Source organism: Camelus ferus, chromosome 3 (genome assembly GCF_009834535.1).
Source record: "Camelus ferus isolate YT-003-E chromosome 3, BCGSAC_Cfer_1.0, whole genome shotgun sequence".
In the NCBI taxonomy this organism is placed as follows: Eukaryota; Metazoa; Chordata; class Mammalia; order Artiodactyla; family Camelidae; genus Camelus; species Camelus ferus.
Window position 1 is genome coordinate 53,439,627 of NC_045698.1, and position 19,441 is coordinate 53,459,067.

Here is a 19,441-nt window from a genome sequence, read left to right on the forward strand (position 1 = left end):
TATTCCGGGAGGACAGCAGCGCGAGGAGCAGGCTGGGTTGGCTGCCGGGCAGGCGGCTGTGTCCGGTACAGGCCGGAGCGAAGCACCGACCCCGTGGACACAGAAGGCTGGGGGCGGGGGGAAGCTGCGTCTAGGTCAGCGAAGGGCAAAGAAGCCGGACATTGACGCAGGTCGCTTCCCGATCCCGGCTCCAGGGCCTCTAGCGGGAAACCGAGTCCCGACCTACGGCCGATCTTCAGGCTTCCCCATCACCCTAGCACCTCCGTAGGCATTTCCGGTAAGAAGCCGGGCGCCCAAGGATCAGACTCCGCAAAGCATCGCGCAGGCGCCGCCGGACTGGGGAGGCCGCGGACGTGGAGGGAGGGGGCGTGAGAGCCAAAAGAAAGCCTCCTCTGCGCCTGCGCTACCTACTCTTCCCCAGGTTGAGGGCTTGGGGGTGGAAACAAACCTTGAGTCGACGTCGCGCACTCCGTGGACTCCCGGCCGGGGTCGCTCTTCACTCGTCAGCGCGGTGTCGCGTCAAGTCCTCTAAGAGCTCCGCAGGGGTGTGGAGAGGTAAGAGCCCCCTGGAACAGGCGTCTTGGCCTCTCCTCACCCCTGCTGCCCTCTCGGAGGAGGCGGGATGGCCTCTGGTCTCGCTGTCCAGGGCTCTGGGCCTGGCCCTCCTGTCCTTCCAGGGGCCGAGCCTGGGCCCCGGACCCATTCCTTTTCCGAGCCCTCTGGGCGGGTCGGGAAATCTGGACTCTCAAACCTCGCGGCCCCTCGGTAAAACCTGGAGGGCCGGACCAGGCCGGGAGGGCCATCTCGGAGGCTGTTTGCCGGGTCCACCCCACTGGGGCCGCCACGAGTGCTCTGCGGTGCCGGGGTAGCGACCCCGGAGCCGCGGAAGGTAGGGGTGAGAAGCGCCCCCAGGGCCGCCTGCCAGGCAGGGGAGGGGCTGCGCCTGCAGTGGGGCTGTTGCTCCCGCGGCGGGAGTGGTAGCCTCTGCGTTGAAAGGACTCGGCCCCCGCAGACGAATCTGTCATCGCCGCCCGTGCTCTCGCAAAGCCCATTCCCGCACCGATGCATTTTCTCACAGTTTTAGACCGGAAGGCCGCTGTATTGTTCCTTCCCGTCGCCTTTTCTTTGGTACCTTTGACAAATTGTAAAAGATGACCTAACTTTTAAACTATTAACTGATTTGTACTACCGTGATTGCATATTATTGTATGTTAGACTGAGAATGTTTTTGTTTGTTTGACTCGTATGGGAACCAGCCCATAAATTTGTTAACTTAATGTTTTTCATTTAACAAGACAGGCGTTCGTTGGTCGAATTAGGTTCCTCAATGTATTATTTTGAGCTTGTCTTTTGAGTTGGCAGAAGTTAAGTGGTTTGATCTAGTAGAACTATATATAATTTTTTACCTAGAATTTCTTCCCATTTTTGTCGCCTGGATATTAAACTGCATGTTCAGTGTAAATATTTTTTAAATATAATAAAGAATAGGGGGAAATAAACTATAATTCCACATTTAAAGGTAATCATCAACAGTTATTTCTGACTTTTTACCTTTGAGTCATTTTCCCATGGCGTTTTCCTAAGATGAGATTTTATATACAGTTGGATTGCCTGCTTTTCTGCTTAAAATTATATTTTAAGCATTTCCCCATGTTGTTAAAAAAACTTCATAAACATAACTATGATTTTTGATTACACAAGTGATTAATGAGCAAAATATCTTTTGAAACAGTTACATTACAGATAAAACTAGATTCCCATTTAATTATCATCTCCAGTTATAATTACAGTATCACAGTTTATTTAATCCAGTGGGTCTCATGATCCCTTTACACACTTAAAAATTATTGAGGACTAAAATAATTTTTGTTTTCTAATACAGGATATATACCATTTTAGAAATTAAAACTTAGAAAATTTGAAAATTTTTACTTATTTATTTAAAAATAACATTAAACCCATGATATACTGAATTAAATAATATTGTTTAAAATAGCTATATTTTCTTTAAAATATTTAGTGAGAAAGGTGGCATTGTTTTTCATTTTTGCAGATCACTTTAACGTTTGGCTTTACAGGAGACAGCTAGATTCCCATATTTGCTTTTCCCTCAGTCTGGTGTGCTACCTTGTTTAGGCTGAAGCATATTAAGAAAATCCATTCTTGCACAGATAGGTATTTGGAACTAGAAGGACCTCACACCCTAAAAGCTCTTGGAGCTTCCAGAGGTCCTCAGTCCAGTTTGAGAAAGCTGATTTAACCACTCTTGTGTTGATGAACTGTTAGGTTTTTGCATATTTCACTTTTACAAACATTGCAATGTTGAAAGTTCTTTGTGATGTGTTCTTATGCATAATTGCTAGTGTTTCTCTAGAAGTAGAATTGCTAAGTCATAGAGTATGTACTCAAAAATTTTTTTGAAGTGTGGAGAGTATAGCTTAGTGGTAGAGTGAATGCCTAGCATGCACAAGATCCTGGGTTCAATCCCTAGTACCTCCATTAAGATAAATAAATAAATATCTAATCCCCCCCGCCAAATAAAGGCTTTGATAGACATAAACATTACTTTTGATGCCTGTATAATTTTGTGTCCTAATGTTGGTGTTTAGATAGTTTCACTTAATGATTTGGTGAAATATCTTTGCATGTTTTCAGTTATTTTAGATTATTTTCTTGAATTTCTAAAAAGAGAATTATTAGAGCAAATGTTAGGAATCTTTTTGAAGCTATTGATGCATATTGTCACATTCTTCCCTTGAGAGAAGTTCCTATCATCAGTGTCTCAGATGCTCTTTTTATCAGACGCTTATCAAAACATTGAGTAGTTTTATTATTAAAAAGATGATATTCAGGGAATGGTATGTGTTCTAATTCATGTCACTTTGATAGTGTGGATCATACATTGAATGTTTTTTCATAATCCTACTAGTTATCTGTTCATATTACTTGCCCATTTATAGTCCATTGTCCAAGTGTTTTTCTAACAGATTAATATTATCTTTTTATATTATAAGGAAATATGCTATCATTTTTTTTTGAAGAAAGGAACAAAACTATTTCTTTTCTTGTTTACAGAAGTAGTATATTTTTGTAAAAAAAAAAACTATAAGGACATAGAATATAGATGTGAGAAGCTTGCATAATCTGACTGCATTATTAACAGTTTGGTGTTTGCTCCTCTGTTTTTTTCCTTGCCTTTTGCTAATACTATATGTATATTAACTTATTTGTAAAACTGGGTTTGTACTATGCATGAAGTTTTGCAATTTGATTTTTTGTCTTTTAACATATATATTGGATATTTTTCTGTGGAAGTACTCTGGGCAGGTTTTTTCAGAGTGGCTTTAGGAACACCAATTGTGACCTTTAGTTACCTGATGTCAGGCTCCTGTCCTCTTCTATATTCTCTTCCTAGGTGATTTCATCTATTAACAGCTATATACTACCAATTCCCAAATCTTTTATCTATCTCAGACTTCTCTCCTGCATTCCAGATCCTTATAGTCAACTACCTATTGGACATCTTCCCTGGGATGTTCTCAAGGTACTTCAAACATGAGTCCAAACATGAACTCATGTTTTCCCTCCGTCCTGCTCCTCTTTGTGTTGCCTGTCATGGTCAGTGGTACCAGTGTCCACCCAGTCACTCACGATGGCAACCTGGCAGTAATCCTAGCTTTCTCTCTCACTTTCACTCTCCAAAAGTTCCCATTCTTTAGCTACTTTTATATGTTTCCTTTCTGTCTGCCCTGTCTCAGTTCAGGCCCTCATCACCTCTCACCTTAACCTTTTTAGGAGTCTCCTTACTCTTGGTTTTGTTGTTTTCTGATAAATCTTCCATGTTGCTGCCAATTTGTTTTCAGTCATGAAGAGATTTTTAAAAAACATTTTTTGCAAAGTAAATATTGTAAATATTTGTTTGTAAATCTGTGAATACATACATGGCCAAGTGAGTAAAGATACTACCTAAAACAAGTTATCACACATAAATAAACTTAGAATAGGGAGTATGTCTTGTATTTCTTTCGTGTCTCTGTACAGGGAAGATTACTGGCACAGTAAGTGAATGAAAAGTATGTGCAGTTTAATAAGATTTTCAGTCAAAAGGTTTCAATGTCATACCTTTTACAAATTGTTAGACTATATTATTATTTAATTATCCTTTTGTTGTATCTTTTAGGTGCCTCAGATAACATAATACTTAGTAGTACACTGCTACTTAGATAGAAATACTCTATAAGTAGATATTATTTAATAAAATCCATAATTTTTAAGAAAAATTGTCTTTTTCTAATGAGGAGCTGTTTCTAGACCTTTCAGTTCTGTTCTTTATTTTTTTCTATGTTCTATATTCAGATTTTTTACTACATTTTGCTAATATATTTATTTTTAATGTAATGTTTATGTTTATCAAAGGGATACCTATACATAATTTAAAGAGTCAAATACTACTACAAGAATTTTATTCAAAAACAATAGCCCTTTGCCCTCATCCTCTCCCCTGAGTCTCTCTCTTCAGAAGCAGCTTTTCTCAGTGTTCCTCATCGGACTCACAAACACAGAGAATAATTTGAGTAACTTTTCTCAATTCCCCCAAAGATGATTTACGCCTGTAGTTGACCCTTGAACAACACGAGTTTGAACTGCAGGTCCACTTATATGTGGATTTTTTTCCAATAGTAAGTAAGTACTACAATATTACACGTTCCTGCTTGGTTGAATCAATGGGTACGGATGCTTGGGATCCATGGATGCTAAGGAACCATGGATACGGAAGGCTGACTATAAATTACACTCAACTTCATGGACGGTCAGTGCCCAAACCCCATTGTTCAAGGGTCAACTGCACTGACACTTCAGATACATAGGAAAGATGTTAATTCATTACATAAAGTGAATGCCTTAGGGCATTAAGGCTTAAGCCTCTCACAGAACCCTCATTGAGAAAGGCTGCTCCACAGTCAACTCTTTTTCACCTCTAATTTTCTAAATAACTTGCTTACTTATACAGCTATCTCTCCACCCTACCCTGATCCTACCAGTTTTAGATATTACTTACCACCTTCCTTTTATAGAAGATGTGAGTTTAGGTTTGTTACACCAGCCTCCATATTTAAACATGGCACTTCTCCCCTCCTTTAGATTTGCAAATTAGTTCTATGTTAACTTTTAGTTAAATCATTATTTAGTGTTTATATCATTTAAGTATCTAAAGCTGAGCCAGGTAGTATATTGTTATGATACTACCTTTATTATATAATTTTGTGTTTTTCCTAGAGTCAATAATTATCTTGGTTCTTGATTTAAGGGAAGATAACCTCAGATAACCAAGATCTGGGCACTAGTGTGCTCCATTGTTGCCACCAAGACATTTTGCATTTAGGCCTTCTCAGCTAATGGAGCAAGAGATACATGTTTAAGCTAATATCTATAAACATTTCAAATAAAAAATTAGTACAAATGTGTAACCATCTGTGTCCATATTAAGCCAAACAGGAGTTTATACTGATGTCTCCAACTCAAATCCATTACCACATGGGTCATTCTAACTTCCTCCCCTTGCTTATCTATTTTCCCTCCAAAAGTGGGAAACCTTGCTCCTACCATCAGCCATCCATTTATTTAATTTCAATTCTAGCATACATGTATGATGGCTTCAGAATTAACCCACACCCCCATGAGAAACAACTTTATCAACTAGAGTACAATGTTTGTGTTCCTTTTGCCTTTAGACTCCACTGATTTCCAAAGGAAGCACTTTATTTCTCCATGCCCTCAGTATGGTGGTTTTACATATTTGTAATTCATTTAGACTTTTTCCCCTCATATTCTGCATTCTGAGATGCCCTAACCTAAATATTTTTAAAATTTACATATATTGAGGTTTATTTTTTGTGCTGTAAAGTTTTATGGGTACTGAAACATACTTAATGTCTTGTATTCACCATTATAGTATTATACAGAATAGTTTCACCATCCTAAAAAATCTACTCTGCCTTACCTGTTAAACCCTCCTCTACCCCAAACCACTGGCAGTCAGTGATGTGTCTACTGTCTCTGTAGTTTTACCCTTTCCAGAATGTCATAAAATTAGAATCATTACAGTATATAGACTGGCTTCTTTCACTTATCAATATGCATATAAGATTCATCCATCTTTTTGTGGCTTGATTACATTTCTTTATATCACAGAATAATATTCCTTTGCATGGATGTGCCGGAGTTTATTTATCCATTCACTTACTGAAGGACATCTTGATGTTCCAAATTTTGGCAGTTATGAATAAAGCTGCTATAAACATTGACATGTAAGTTCCTGTGTGGACATAAAATTTTAAATCAGTTAGGTAAATAGCTAGTAGTATGATTGCTGGATCATATGGTAAGACTATGTTAAGTTTTGTAAGAGACTGCCAAACTGTCTTCTGAAGTGGCTGTACCATGTTGCATTCCCAGCAGCAGTAAATGAAAATTCCTGCTGTTTAGTACCCCTGCAGCATTTGGTACTGTCAGTTTTTTGGATTTTAGCCATTATAATAGATGTAAAATGGTACCTCATTGTTTTACTCTGTAGTTCCCTAAAGACAAATGATGTTGAGCACTTTAATATATGCTCTAACTGTGTATGTTTTTTCGAGTGGTATCTGTTTAGAACTTATGCCCATTTTTAAATTGGATTGTTTGTTTTCCAATTACTGAATTTTAAGAGTTCTTTGTGAGTTTTGGATACAATTACTTTATCAGATACATGTTTTGCAAATATTTTCTCCCATTCTGTGGCCTGTCTTCTCATTTTCTTAAGTGTCTTTTTCAGAGCAGATTTTTTAACCTTGATAAGGTCCAGCTTATCACTTTTTTTCTTTCATGCCATTGATGTTGTATTTAAAAATTCATGATCAAACCCAAAGCTATGTAGATTTTCTCTTATGTTTTCTTCAAGAAGTTTTATAATACTGCATTTTACATTTATGTCTCATCCATTTTATTTTACTTTTATTTCTCCCAGTTTTATTGAGATAAAATTAACATACAGCACTGTACAAGTTTAAGGTGTACAGCATAGTGATTTGGCTGATGTACATCATAAAATGGTTACCACCATAAGTTTAATGAACATCCATTAACTCTTATAGATGCAAAATTAAAGAAATAGAAAAAAATTTTTTTCCTTGTGATGAGAACTCTTAGGATTTACTCTCTTAACAACTTTCATATGTAACATACAGCAGTGTTCATTATATTCATCTTGTTGTACATTACATCCCTAACACTTATTTATCTTGTAACTGGATGTTTGTACCTTTCACTACTTTCATCCAGTTCATTTTTCCTCCACTCTTCTTCCCCCTCACTCTCACTTCTGGTAAACATAAATCTGATGTCTTGTTGCTTTGATTTTATTCATCAGTATTTTGTAGTTTTCCACATATAGGTCCTGTATATATTTTGTTATATTTATATCCATGTAGTTAATATTTTGAGGTGTAGTGTAAATGGTATTTTTTTTAATTGAAGTATCATCAGTTACAATGTGTCAGTTTCTGGTGCACAGCACAATGTCCCAGTCAGGTATTTTTTAAAATTTCAAATTCTAGTTGTTTCTTGCCAATATATAGAAAGCATTTGACTTTTGTATATTAACCTTGTATCCTTCATTCTTGTTATTATACTCACTTTTCCATTGGATGGGGGGTCAATTTTGGGGGATTTTCTACATTGAAAAGTATGTCATCACAAATAAAGACATTTTTATTTCTTTTTTATTTCCTTTTCTTATTACATTAGTGAGAGTTTCAGTACTGTGTTGAATAGGAGTGGTTAGAGAAGACATCCTTTCCTTGGTCCCAGTCTTTGAGGGGAGGGCATCCAGTTTCTCATCTTTAAGTATAATGTATAACGTTAACTGTAGGTATTTTATAAAAAATCTTCATCAAATTGGAGAAGTTCCCCTCTGCTTATAGCTTGCTGAGAGTTTTTATCATGAGTACATGTTAGATCCTGTCAAATGCTTTTTCTTTTGCATCAGTTGATTTGATTATATGATAATTCTTCTTTAGTCTGTTGATGTGGTGTATGGATTAATTTTCAAATGGTGAACCTGCCTTGCTTACCTGTATAAATTCCACTTGGTTATTGTGTATAATTCTGTTTATACATTGTTAGATCCAATTTGCTAATATTTTGTTATAGATTTTTACTTCTATGTTCATAAACTATATTGGTCTGTAGTTTTTCTTTCTTGTAATGTCTTTATTGGTTTTGGTATTAGAGTAATGCTGATCTTATAGAATTAGGAAGTGTTTACTCTGCTTCTTTTTTCTGGAAGAGATTGTGGAGAATTGGGATCATTTCTTCATTAAATGTTTGGTGAAATTCATCAGTGAAGCCATCTAGACCTGGTGACTTATTTTGTGGAAGGTTATTAATTATTGATTCAGTTTTGTTAATATATATGGGGCTGTTCAAGTTATCTCTTTCTCCTTGTGTGAGTTTTTATAGTGTGTGTTTTTTAAGGAATTGGTCCATTTCAAGTTTGTGGACATAGAGTTGTTCATAATATTCCTTTATTTTCCTTTAAGTGTCCATGGTATCAGTAGTTATGACCCCTCTTTCATTTCTAATATTGGTAATTTGTATTTCTTTTTTAAAAAATTAGCCTAGTTTATCAATTCTTTTTAGTTTTTTCAAAGAAAGAGTTTTTGGTTTCAGTGATTTTTCTCCATTTCTCTGTTGTTTTCCTGTTTTTAGTGTGATTGATTTCTGCTCCAGTCTTTATCTTTTCTTCTACCTGCTTTGGGCTTAAATTGCTTTTCTTTTTCTAATTTCCCAAGGTGGAAGCTTACATTATTGATTTTTAGATCTTTCTTCTTTTTAAATACATGCACTTAATGCTATATATGCCCCTCTAAGCACTGCTTTTACTACATCCTATAAGCCTCACTTGAATTTTAAGATTGCTGCTATGAATTTCCACGATCACTTTTTTTCTTCATATGTTCCTTATGTATGGCTTCCTCTTCCTGTTTCATAGTTGCATTGCTTTTTTCTGAGAATATTAGTGTCTTTGAAGTTTTCTTCTTCCTACCGTGTCTCTTCCTGCAAGTTCCTTTTATTTGTTTTGGTGTCTGTGTACTCTTGTATATGTATGGTATAATCACAATTTAAAAATGGAAATAAAAGAAGTAATATGCTGAGGGGGTGGTATAGCTCAGTGGTAGAGCATGTGCCTAGCATGTATGAGGTCCTGGGTTCAATCCTTGGTACCTCCATTTTTTAAAAAAATTAACTAACTAACTAAATAACCTAATTACCTCCCTACCCTCTCTAAAAGAAGTAATATGCTTTATTGAATTAGGATGACATACCAGTGTTATTGAGAATTGTTCAAGTTTACCTTGTAATAGCATAATTATTGTTCCTTTGAAGATGACCTTGTATCTCTGACTGTTCTATTTTAGGAATTCAAAAGCTTCCCTATAGAGTAACTATTCTTTTTATAGTGACCATTGAACAGCATGGAGGTTAGGGGTGCTGACTTCCTCTGCAGTTGAAAATTTGCACATAAACTACAGTCAGCCCTCTGTATCCATGGTTCCTCCATATAACCTGCATATAAGTGGACCTGCACAGTTCAAACCCATGTTGTTCAAGGGTCAGCTGTATTTATATTGCTTGGTATAATGAGTTATCTGTGTCTATAGTGCTTTTCATTTATGCTGGAATTCCTAGCATTATCTTTTCAAACATGCTTGTTCCATGCTCTCTCTTCTCCTTATGAGGCTCCATTCTCATTCTGTCATCCATGTCTCTTTATTTTTTCATATTTTCCTCTTCTTTGTTTCTCTGGGCTGCATTTTAGGTTATTTCTTCAGATAGGTCTTCTAGTTCATTCAGTGCTCTCTTAAGCTCTGTTTAATCTTTTTAATCCATCTTTAAAGTATCCCTAATTTTTTCTAAGTCTCATGTGTCCTCAGTTCATGGCGACTATCATAAGTGGTCCTAGTAAAGCCCTCTCATTTGTTTATTCTCTTTTATCCTTCATTTCCCTCTCTTAGTCCTTAATCCAGGCTATCATTCAGATATGCTTAATGTGTATCTTTTTGTACATTATTGCAAAACCTGCATTGTTTTACTGTGTTTTACAAAAGTAATAGTTTGTAACAGATTGGAAGTTTTTTGAAAATAAAAGATCATTCACCATTGACAATTTGAGGAACATTGCTATAAAGTATTCCCTCTTCTGGATTAAGCCATTTGCCTTCTTTTGATATCATTTAACTTGTCCCTCTATGCTTGAATTTCCTGTAAACATGTAGTTAGTTCTAAAAACTTGATTAGATTCGGGTTCAATTTTTTTAGACAGGAATATTTTATGTGTGATGCTGTCTTCAACATGAAGCACATAATATTTGGTTCTTCCACATTTATTGGTGGTGAAATTGATCACTGGATTCAAATGTGTTGGCCTGATTCCACCATTATAAAGTTTCCCTCCAACCTTTCATCTGATAGTTTTAGCATACATTGATAGCCATTGCCTAGTCCATTTATTGCATTAGGAACTACAAAGAGATGATTTTTAAAATTTTAGTATCCTTCTGCACTGATCAGCTGGAAGTCTTATCTAAAGAACTTTTCCTCAGCAACTATTTTGTTATCCTAAAACGCATTTTGTAAATAAAGGGCAGGATAAATTCTTAGATCTTTTCTCTTAAGTATCAACTTTCAGAATAACGGTTACTGCCCTAGCAACCCTTCTACTGTATAGTGTTTCTTCGTTTTTGTCTTTAGTATGGTTAAGATTTCTTGTTTTTTTAAAATCCATTTGATTTGTGGTAAGTCCTTTGTAGTCATTTATATGATATTCATTTGTCCCATTTAAGCAGTGAGATCCCTTTCAACTTGGCTTCTGTGTCCTTTTGATATTATCCCATTAGTCATTTGATAGATTCCTTCAAGGTATTTCAGGCTTATTTGGTGGAGATCCTGCGACAGATCAGATGTTCATCTACTTTATTCATAAAACTAACTTTTAGTTTTCTTATATCTCTCTTATATGCTCATTTTCTATTTCTTTAATTTCTGCTTTTAGCTGATTAGTTTTCATTCTTTCTTCTTTTCTAGTATAAGCATCTAAGGCTGTAAGTATCTGTTGATGTACCACTTTTGCTGAATCCCACAAGTTTTTATGTGCAGTATTTTTATTTGTATGTAGTATATTTTATATTGTTTGCTATATGGTACTTAAAATTGTTTTTAGCTTTAAACTGTGAATTCTTTGACCCATGAGTTATTTAGTTATGTAGAGTTTTACATTTTACAATAGTTTATGTATGCATGTTATGGTGTTAAGAGTTTGTTTTCCTGTCATTTTTGTATATATAGAGGAATTTCCCCCAACTAAATTATAGATTTCTCAAAGCAATGCTGTTAAATTTTTTGTGTGTCTATTTGACTATGTTTCTGGGCATGCAGTAGATGGCATAATGTTTATATGTTAGAGAATTAAATGAACTATCATTTTTTGTGTTTTCTAGGCACACAAGAATTAAATTCTGAATAATTCTACAGGTAGGATGGACAGTTACTTTAAAGCAGCAGTCAGTGACTTGGACAAACTCCTTGATGATTTTGAACAGAATCCAGGTTTGTTGGTTTTCCATTTTTGCCATTAATATAATTTTAAAATGTCTGTAGTTAATATCTTAGCAAAATGTGGTTTCAATTTTGGTCACATGGTTATCTTCTGTAAAACATTCATTTATCTCATTATCATGAATTAGTGTATTCTTACACTGAATAGAACCGATAGCCAGAGATAGAAGTAAGGAACTAGAAGGTTCTCTCCAGATACAAATTTAGGTAAAGAAAGACCTTTAAAATCAACGTATGAACCAGCTAAACTGCAACTTGAAAGCTCTATATAAATTGCTATTTCATTATTATGAGAGACAGTATTTTCCTCATATTAGAATGAAGGCGAGGAAACCAGAGGACAGAACAAAGAAGTTAGATTGTTTTTCAGCTCTTCATTAATCTGGTTTTTTCCAGTGCAACTGAGTTATTTTGAGTGGAATTTCCGTCATAGTATGACATCTACATTGAAAAGTAAAAACCCCAGGTAGTTTAAATCCAAATAAAAATAATTTTGGAGGATATTACCATTTTGCAAGAAAGTAATCTATCTCTGGTCTAAAAAAAATTTAGTTCAGAAGTCTTAGAAACCATAATATCTTTGTAATAATTTTAATTTGGGTTTCCTGACTAACATTATATTTCTATTTTAATTAGATGAACAAGATTATCTCCAGGATGCACAAAATGCGTATGATTCTAACCACTATTCAGTTTCTTCAGAGTTGGCTTCCTCACAACTAACTTCAGTGCTACCAAAGGATCAACAGTGCATTAATTGTTGTGCCTCATCAGAAACAGGCTGTGAAACAAATGAGATTTCCCTGAATGAAAAAACACTTGAGGGACTGACATCTATACAAAATGAAAAAAATGTAACAGGACTTGATCTCCTTTCTTCTGTGGATAGTGGCACTTCAGATGAAATCCAGCCTCTGTACAAGGGACGATGTAGTAAACCTGTCTGTGATCTGATAAGTGACATGGGTAACTTAGTTCATGTAACTAACAGTGAAGAAGATATTAAAAAATTATTGCCAGATGATTTTAAGTCTAGTGCAGATTCATTGATTGGACTGGATTTATCTTCAATGTCAGAAACTTTCTGTGTTTCTTCAATAGACCATGGTAATGTCATAGAGGAACAAAATGATGACTCTGAATTACAAAACAGAGAAATCAGTGGAACTAAAGAATTTGGTATAAAAGTAGATACATCACTTTTAGATTCATGTAATTATGATGGAAAAGAAAATTTAAAGGATAAAAAGATCTCTAATCAGTTAGAATCAGTTGATTTTAACATGCTATCTACTTTGACTGAACAAAGTTCCAAAATGTTTGATGCCAAAGACAACCTACAACACAAGAACCAGCCATGTGAATTAGTAAAAGCTGATGGCTGTTTGGTAAAAGAGGAGGTAGATGTGGCAGTTGGAGTTGCCACAGAATGTTTAAAAGGAGACAGCACGAGTTCTTTGCCTTGCAGTCTTCCAAAAAATGGAGGTTTATGCTTAAATGATTCAAATTTAAGTGATGAAAATTTCAAATTACCTGACTTATCCTTTCAGGAAGATAGGACTGCTGCATTTATAAAACAATCTGCAAAAGAAGACTCAAGAAATTTAGATCTTAAAGATAATAAAGATGTAATCCAGGATCCCTCTTCAACTTCACATGTCTCAAGTGAATATATGTACTCCTCATTGTCCTGTCTTCCAGTACCTGGGTCTTTGTGTGGATCATTAATCGAAAGTAAAGTGCATGGTGATTGTCTACCTCAGAATGACTCTAAAGATAATATACAAGATGCAATGACTATGCATGAAGAAATACAGAAGAATGTCATTTTAAGTGGGGAAACTTTGAAGGAGAGTGATCTCTTGAAACAGGAAAAATGTAAAAACATACTTCACCAGCCACTAATTGAAAAGATGGGAGACAGAAAGTTAGATTCTGACCAGATGGTAATTAGAGTTGAATCTTTGGATTACTCTGATAACACCAGTTCTTCTGCAGCTGCAGAATCTCAAATAGAGCTTTCTGATGCCCCAGAGTCTCCAGATCATTGTGAAGATCTTACTTTTTCAAGCAATGATATTGATGGGCAAGACTTGGATTACTTTAATATTGATGAAGGCATGAAAAGTGGTGCACCAATTAGTGATGCTGAACTTGATGCTTTTCTGAATGAACAGTATCTTCAGACCAATTCCGTAAAATCATTTGAAGAAAATGTAAATGACTCAAAATCTCAAATGAATCAGATAGATATGAAAGGCCTAGATGATGGAAATGCCAGTAATATATATTTCAATGCTGAAGCAGGAGCTACTGGGGAAAGCCCTGGTATTAATATAATTTGTGAAACAGTTGATAAACAAAATATAACAGAAAATGGTAGCCTTTCTTTAGGGGAAAAAAGTACATTTCCAGTTGAACAAGGGTTATCTAGCAGTAAGTCTGAGATTACAAATGAAGTATCAGTCTCTAATATTAACAGTCAGTCTGTTCATGTTGGAGGGGCCAGACCTAAGCAATTGTTTAGTGCTCCATCAAGAACAAGGAGTTCAAAGGAACCAGATAAGCCAGATGTTCCAAATATGCCTGAAAGTGAACCCAGCATAGGAAATACCGTTGTTCCAACAACTTGTACTACAGATTCTACTACTGATCCTCAGGTTAGCTTCAACTCTAATTACATTGATATAGAAAGTAATTTTGAAGGTGGATCTAGTTTTGTAACTGCAAATGAAGACTCTCTTCCTGCAAACACCTGCAAAGAAGGCCTGGTTTTGGGCCAGAAACAACCTACTTGGGTTCCTGATTCAGAAGCTCCAAATTGTATGAACTGCCAAGTTAAATTTACTTTTACCAAACGGCGACATCACTGCCGAGCATGTGGTAAAGTAAGTTATAAAAATCTTTGTCTTTTATTCTTTCAAGACATTTCAAATGAAATACAATGTGACCAAAAAGCTTATTAATTGATGATTAAAAGATTCATTAGTTTAAAATCATTGTTTTTCACCTACATGGAAATATATAAAGCACTGTCATTTTACAGATTGCTTGAGGGTTAAATAACTGTCACATTGTCATGAATATTACATGTTGGGAAATGAGGAACACTAATTTTTGTGAAATCTAAGAATACATGTCTTTTTAACAATATGTCAGATGTACCAAATTCAGTCAGTTCCTAGTTTGTCCTTGAATACTTAATTTCAGGACCACTCTTGCAGCTAGTATCATGGTCAAAACTTGAAGTAAACACTGAGAAAAAAGGCAAATTGGCTTGCATAAGGTTCAGAGCACTGAAGCTGTCTTTATTTGTCGTCTGATTGCCTTAATCATCTATAAACTCTTAAGAGTTGCCTGTAGAAATAACATTGCATTTTTTCATTTTTCAGTAATATATTGGTCTCAGATCAACCCCACTCTCTTTCAGAAAAATAACATTTTACTTTTTTTCTTAATTGAGGTATAGTTGATTTACAATATTGTATAAGTTTCAGATATACAACCTAGTGATTCACAACTTAAACTCCATTTATAGTTATTATAAAGTACTGGCTGTATTCCCTGCACTGTACAGTATATACTTGTAGCTTATTTATTTTATACATAGTAGTCTGACCTCTTAATCCCCTACCCCTATCTGATATGCCCCTCCCACCTTCCCTGTCCCCACTGAAGACCACTAGTTTGTTCCCTCTGTGAGTCTGTTTCTTTTTTGAATAACATTCTACTTTTAAAAGTTGTAAAGGACCAGAGAAAGCTTTTTCAATTATTAACTTATTCATTAAAGAACATTTTTGTTCCCTTCCAATTAACATAACTGATTTAAAGGAAGTCTCATCAGAGATATAATTTTAAATTGCAGAAACCTAATTTCAGTTTAAAAAAAAAGAGTCATTTTAATAACTACCTATAGTGATTAGAAAAATTGTTTACATGATCAGAAAAATGGTTAGAGTTTGGGGGTCTCCCCTTCCCCTGCCTCCAGTAGGTATAAACGTGCTTAAAACAAAACCAAATTTGATATTTTATTCTTCATAGGTATTTTGTGGTGTCTGTTGTAATAGGAAGTGTAAACTGCAGTATCTAGAAAAGGAAGCAAGAGTATGTGTAGTCTGCTATGAGACTATTAGTAAAGGTGAGTATTAACCTGACATATTTTCTTCCAATAATTGCATATATCTTAAAAATAATTGGATTGTGACAAAGATAAACTTCTTTATTTTCTTAAGGCGAGGACCTAGTGTTGACTTATCTGGCTTAGGTGGGACATCCCAAGGCTTGGTTTCTCTTCTTTTTGTTCTACTCTCACAATTATTACTACCAGTCTGGAAAGGAAGCATTCAGTTTCTGGAGTGGCAGTTCATTAACTTTTAACAGGTACCAAGTCCCTAAATGCTACATTTCACCTGCCTATTTGTTTTTGTCACCATCATTGTCATCCTCATCCTCATCATCTTAATTTAAACATTTATAGAATATCTACCAGTAAGTAGTATTCAGTCTTATATATTAATAGTATGAGGCAAGATAATAGGTTCCACTCTGTAGAAAAACAACATAAAGTGGGAATAAAAGATAAGGTAGTAATATTTATCATTTTTATATAAATTCATAGGACTGTCATGCTATTTGACATTTTTCTCATTTTTTTTCCTTCTCAGTTTTAGAATTTTATTTTCATGTGTTTCCCATTGCTTCTCTGGCTCCCTAGCTAGCTTACTGTTACCAGCAATAATCTTGGTGGTCTTATTTGTGTTCTCACAGTTGTATGTGTTTGTGCGGGTGTACACATGTGCTTGTGTTTTTTTCCTCAAATACATGCTTGTTCCTTTGAGTACTTCTTGGCATTTCCAAAGACTTGTTGACAGTTTAATTCCCAAGAAATATTTCTTGGGACTTTCTAAGACCAGGCCTGTGCACTAGTTCAGGTACTGCTTCCTGTTAGCCAGGAGAATAAATACCTGATAATAATTTGTTTTTCTCTTTTGAATGAAGATAAATTTTTTCAGCAATTCTTCAAAAAGCTCTGATGTGAGTCTGTTAGCCTGAGGTAAGCTGCTTTACTCCCTGCTGTTGACCTCTGCTCTGGAAGATGATAGAGTGTGAATCTTTTTGTATTTCCATATTACCACCAATGTTTATGAAGATTTTAGTTTAAGTGCTTATAGTTGTTTTGTTTCTTCTTGTGCTGCTTCAGTAGCCTTTAAGACTACTGCTAATGTTGTTAGTCAAGTGACCTGCTAGACTTCAGAAATCTTAGCACAAGCTACATATTTATTTTTCCCCACTTGAAAAATAAAATAAAACAGCCATGAAGATTTGAAACATTATTTGAGTTGATATGTCAGATTTTTAGTTGAACATTAAAACATACTCTGACTGTAACGATCTAGGAGAGGAGAAGATATAATCATTAAAGAGTCTCAGTAGGATACTGAGATCAAGCTTTGGTTTAACGAAGAAAATATTTTGCATGGATTTATCTATTTAGTTATCTGTTTTATTTATTCTGTTTTGGTATCTTATAGTAATTAATTTTATTTATGGTTCTGTTTATCACTAATTTATACACCACAAGAAAACAAAAACAAAAGTTATTTTAACACCAACTGAGGGAATGAAAATAGTACACATGGTCATTTAAAAAAATGTTATTAAATAAGAGGGGAAAGCTGGTTCAAGGGTTGTAAGACAAATTACTTGAAGAAAAGATAGTTTGATTAGAGATTTGGGATAATGAGGAAGTTGTGCTGAGACTCTGCAAGTTTCAAAGAAGCATGCATGTGAGTGCCATTATAGAAACTTAGGGCAAGTTGGAAATTACTTTGAAACTGAGAATACTATTTGGATTTTATTTGGTTAGTGGAAGCCATTTCATGGAAGTGCTAAATCATTGGCACTTGAGGAAGATTATCGTAGCAGTGGCAGCATTTATAACAGATTAGTTTGGAGAAAGGCTGAAGGGAGAGCTACCAGTGCTGTTCCATGTTATTTGGATGAAAAAATCATTCAGCAATATTCATACACTGTTCTGCATTTTGGAGCTCCAGCTGAGAACAAAATATACTCCCTGTTCTTATGGAGCTTTTGATCTTATGGAGCTTACAAATGTGGGGAGAGGCGAACAGGAAACAAAGAGACTACCAGATGGTGATAATGTTCTAAATGAAAATAAAAGAATGTTAAGAGGGATAGATAGTAACAGATTGGTGGCAAGAGGTGGTTATTTTTAAACAGTGATCAGAATAAGAGTTTATGATGATATGATGTGTGAGCAGAGACTTGAAGGAAGTGAAAGGATAAAGCAATGTGGAAGAACATTTCAGGCAGAGAGAACAGTAAGAGCAAAGACCCTAGGCAAGAAGGGTGCTTGCTTTACTTTTTGAAGAACGGGGAGGCCTATGTGGAATATGATGAGCAAGTAGGATTTTAGTGAGAAATGATGTCAGACGGCTAACTGGGAAAGCAGAAGAGGCAGAGATGCAGACTATGTAGTGTATTGTGAGCCATTGTAACAACTGAAATTTTCATTCCAGTTGGGAAGCCATTAAAGGATTTTAAACAGAAGAATGATGTGATATGACTTATGTCTTAAAAGAATTACTAGGAACTATGTTGGAAATAGAGTCTAGGGGTACAAGGGCAAAAACAGATATTAAATAACAATGATTTTCTTTAGTAGATATCAAATATATGCCAAAATAATATGGAAATAACTGATTGGTAGCTTATACTGAAGTAGAGCACTGCCAACCAAAGTAAGGATATTATCTTTGCCAAGTGCCACTTCTTTTTCTTGTTTAGCCATTGATTTTTTCCCCTTATAATTTAAAAAATACAATATTTATCATAACTGACTTTGGAGTTCAAAAACATCTGAGATTTTAATTTTTTTTCCCCTTTATAGCTCAGGCATTTGAAAGGATGATGAGTCCAACTGGTTCTACTATTAAATCTAATCATTCTGATGAATGTGCCACCATCCAGCCTCTTCAGGAGACTCAAACACCCAGTATACCCTCACCTACAACTTTACCAATCTCAGCACTTAAACAACCAAGTGTTGAAGGTAACTAGAAGAAAATGTTGTGTCTAAAGATAAATTATTAAAATAGAAATTTTCTAGTGTTGATAGGAGCTAGTGAGAAAAGAGAAACCAGACTAGATATCAGAAGGAATTTAATACAGGGAACTGGTTATACACATACGTCAGAAGGGTGGAAGAACAAAAAGGGCGTGCTCAAGTGGCTCAGAGATTCATAACTGCAGGAAGCAATCCCTAGGGTTGAGGGAACAAAAGGGGAGAGACAGTGCTACTAGAACTCAGTGCAGAAGCACCAGGAGGTGCTTGGTTCTCAGACCTGGGATTCAGGGGTTAGGGTACCACATCACACGCTGGTGCTGTGACTTCTTAGAGGAACACCAAGTGGCAAATGCTGGGACCATCAAGGTGCCTTGTAGGGTTGGTGTTCACATGACTTGAGGGCATGTTCCAGGCTTGATGTAAGGAGTACTGAAAATCATGGGACTTAGAGGTATATCTGGTGATGCTGCTGCTGCAAAGATCCTGGCAGGATCTAGAAACAAAGAATTCCTTCTCTTCCTACCTTCCAGTCTCCAACCAGTGCCTATCATTGATGGAACATGACCAGAACCAGTTTGCTCTGGGAGTTTGGGAGTTTGCACTTCCCAGACGTCCAGCCTGGCATCAGAGAGTTCCATGTAGAAGGGTGGGCTTGGGTTTGAGAATTAGGAGGTAAAAAGTTGGCATATCTCCCTTTCC

At 35.8% G+C, this 19,441-nt stretch overlaps 2 protein-coding genes across 3 annotated transcripts in view; one reads left to right on the forward strand and one right to left on the reverse strand.

Annotated features, from left to right (window-relative positions):
- Positions 1-558, reverse strand: part of SERINC5 (serine incorporator 5) — a 131,158-nt gene extending 130,600 nt beyond the window's left edge. The window contains exon 1 of the mRNA XM_032475216.1: positions 449-558. The gene's annotated coding sequence lies outside the window, so the exon portion shown is untranslated. The remainder of the gene's footprint in view (positions 1-448) is intronic.
- The window catches only part of ZFYVE16 (zinc finger FYVE-type containing 16), a 46,912-nt gene continuing 27,477 nt past the window's right edge, over positions 7-19,441 (forward strand). The window contains exons 1-5 of one of the 2 annotated variants that reach the window (XM_014560931.2): positions 7-277; positions 11,538-11,646; positions 12,292-14,543; positions 15,697-15,793; positions 18,566-18,727. In XM_014560931.2, coding sequence (XP_014416417.1) covers positions 11,577-11,646; positions 12,292-14,543; positions 15,697-15,793; positions 18,566-18,727 — 2,581 coding nt within the window. In that variant the 5' untranslated portion in view covers positions 7-277; positions 11,538-11,576. Of the gene's footprint in view, positions 278-417; positions 556-11,537; positions 11,647-12,291; positions 14,544-15,696; positions 15,794-18,565; positions 18,728-19,441 lie in introns of those variants that run through there. The other variant, XM_006186736.3, reaches the window with a different exon arrangement.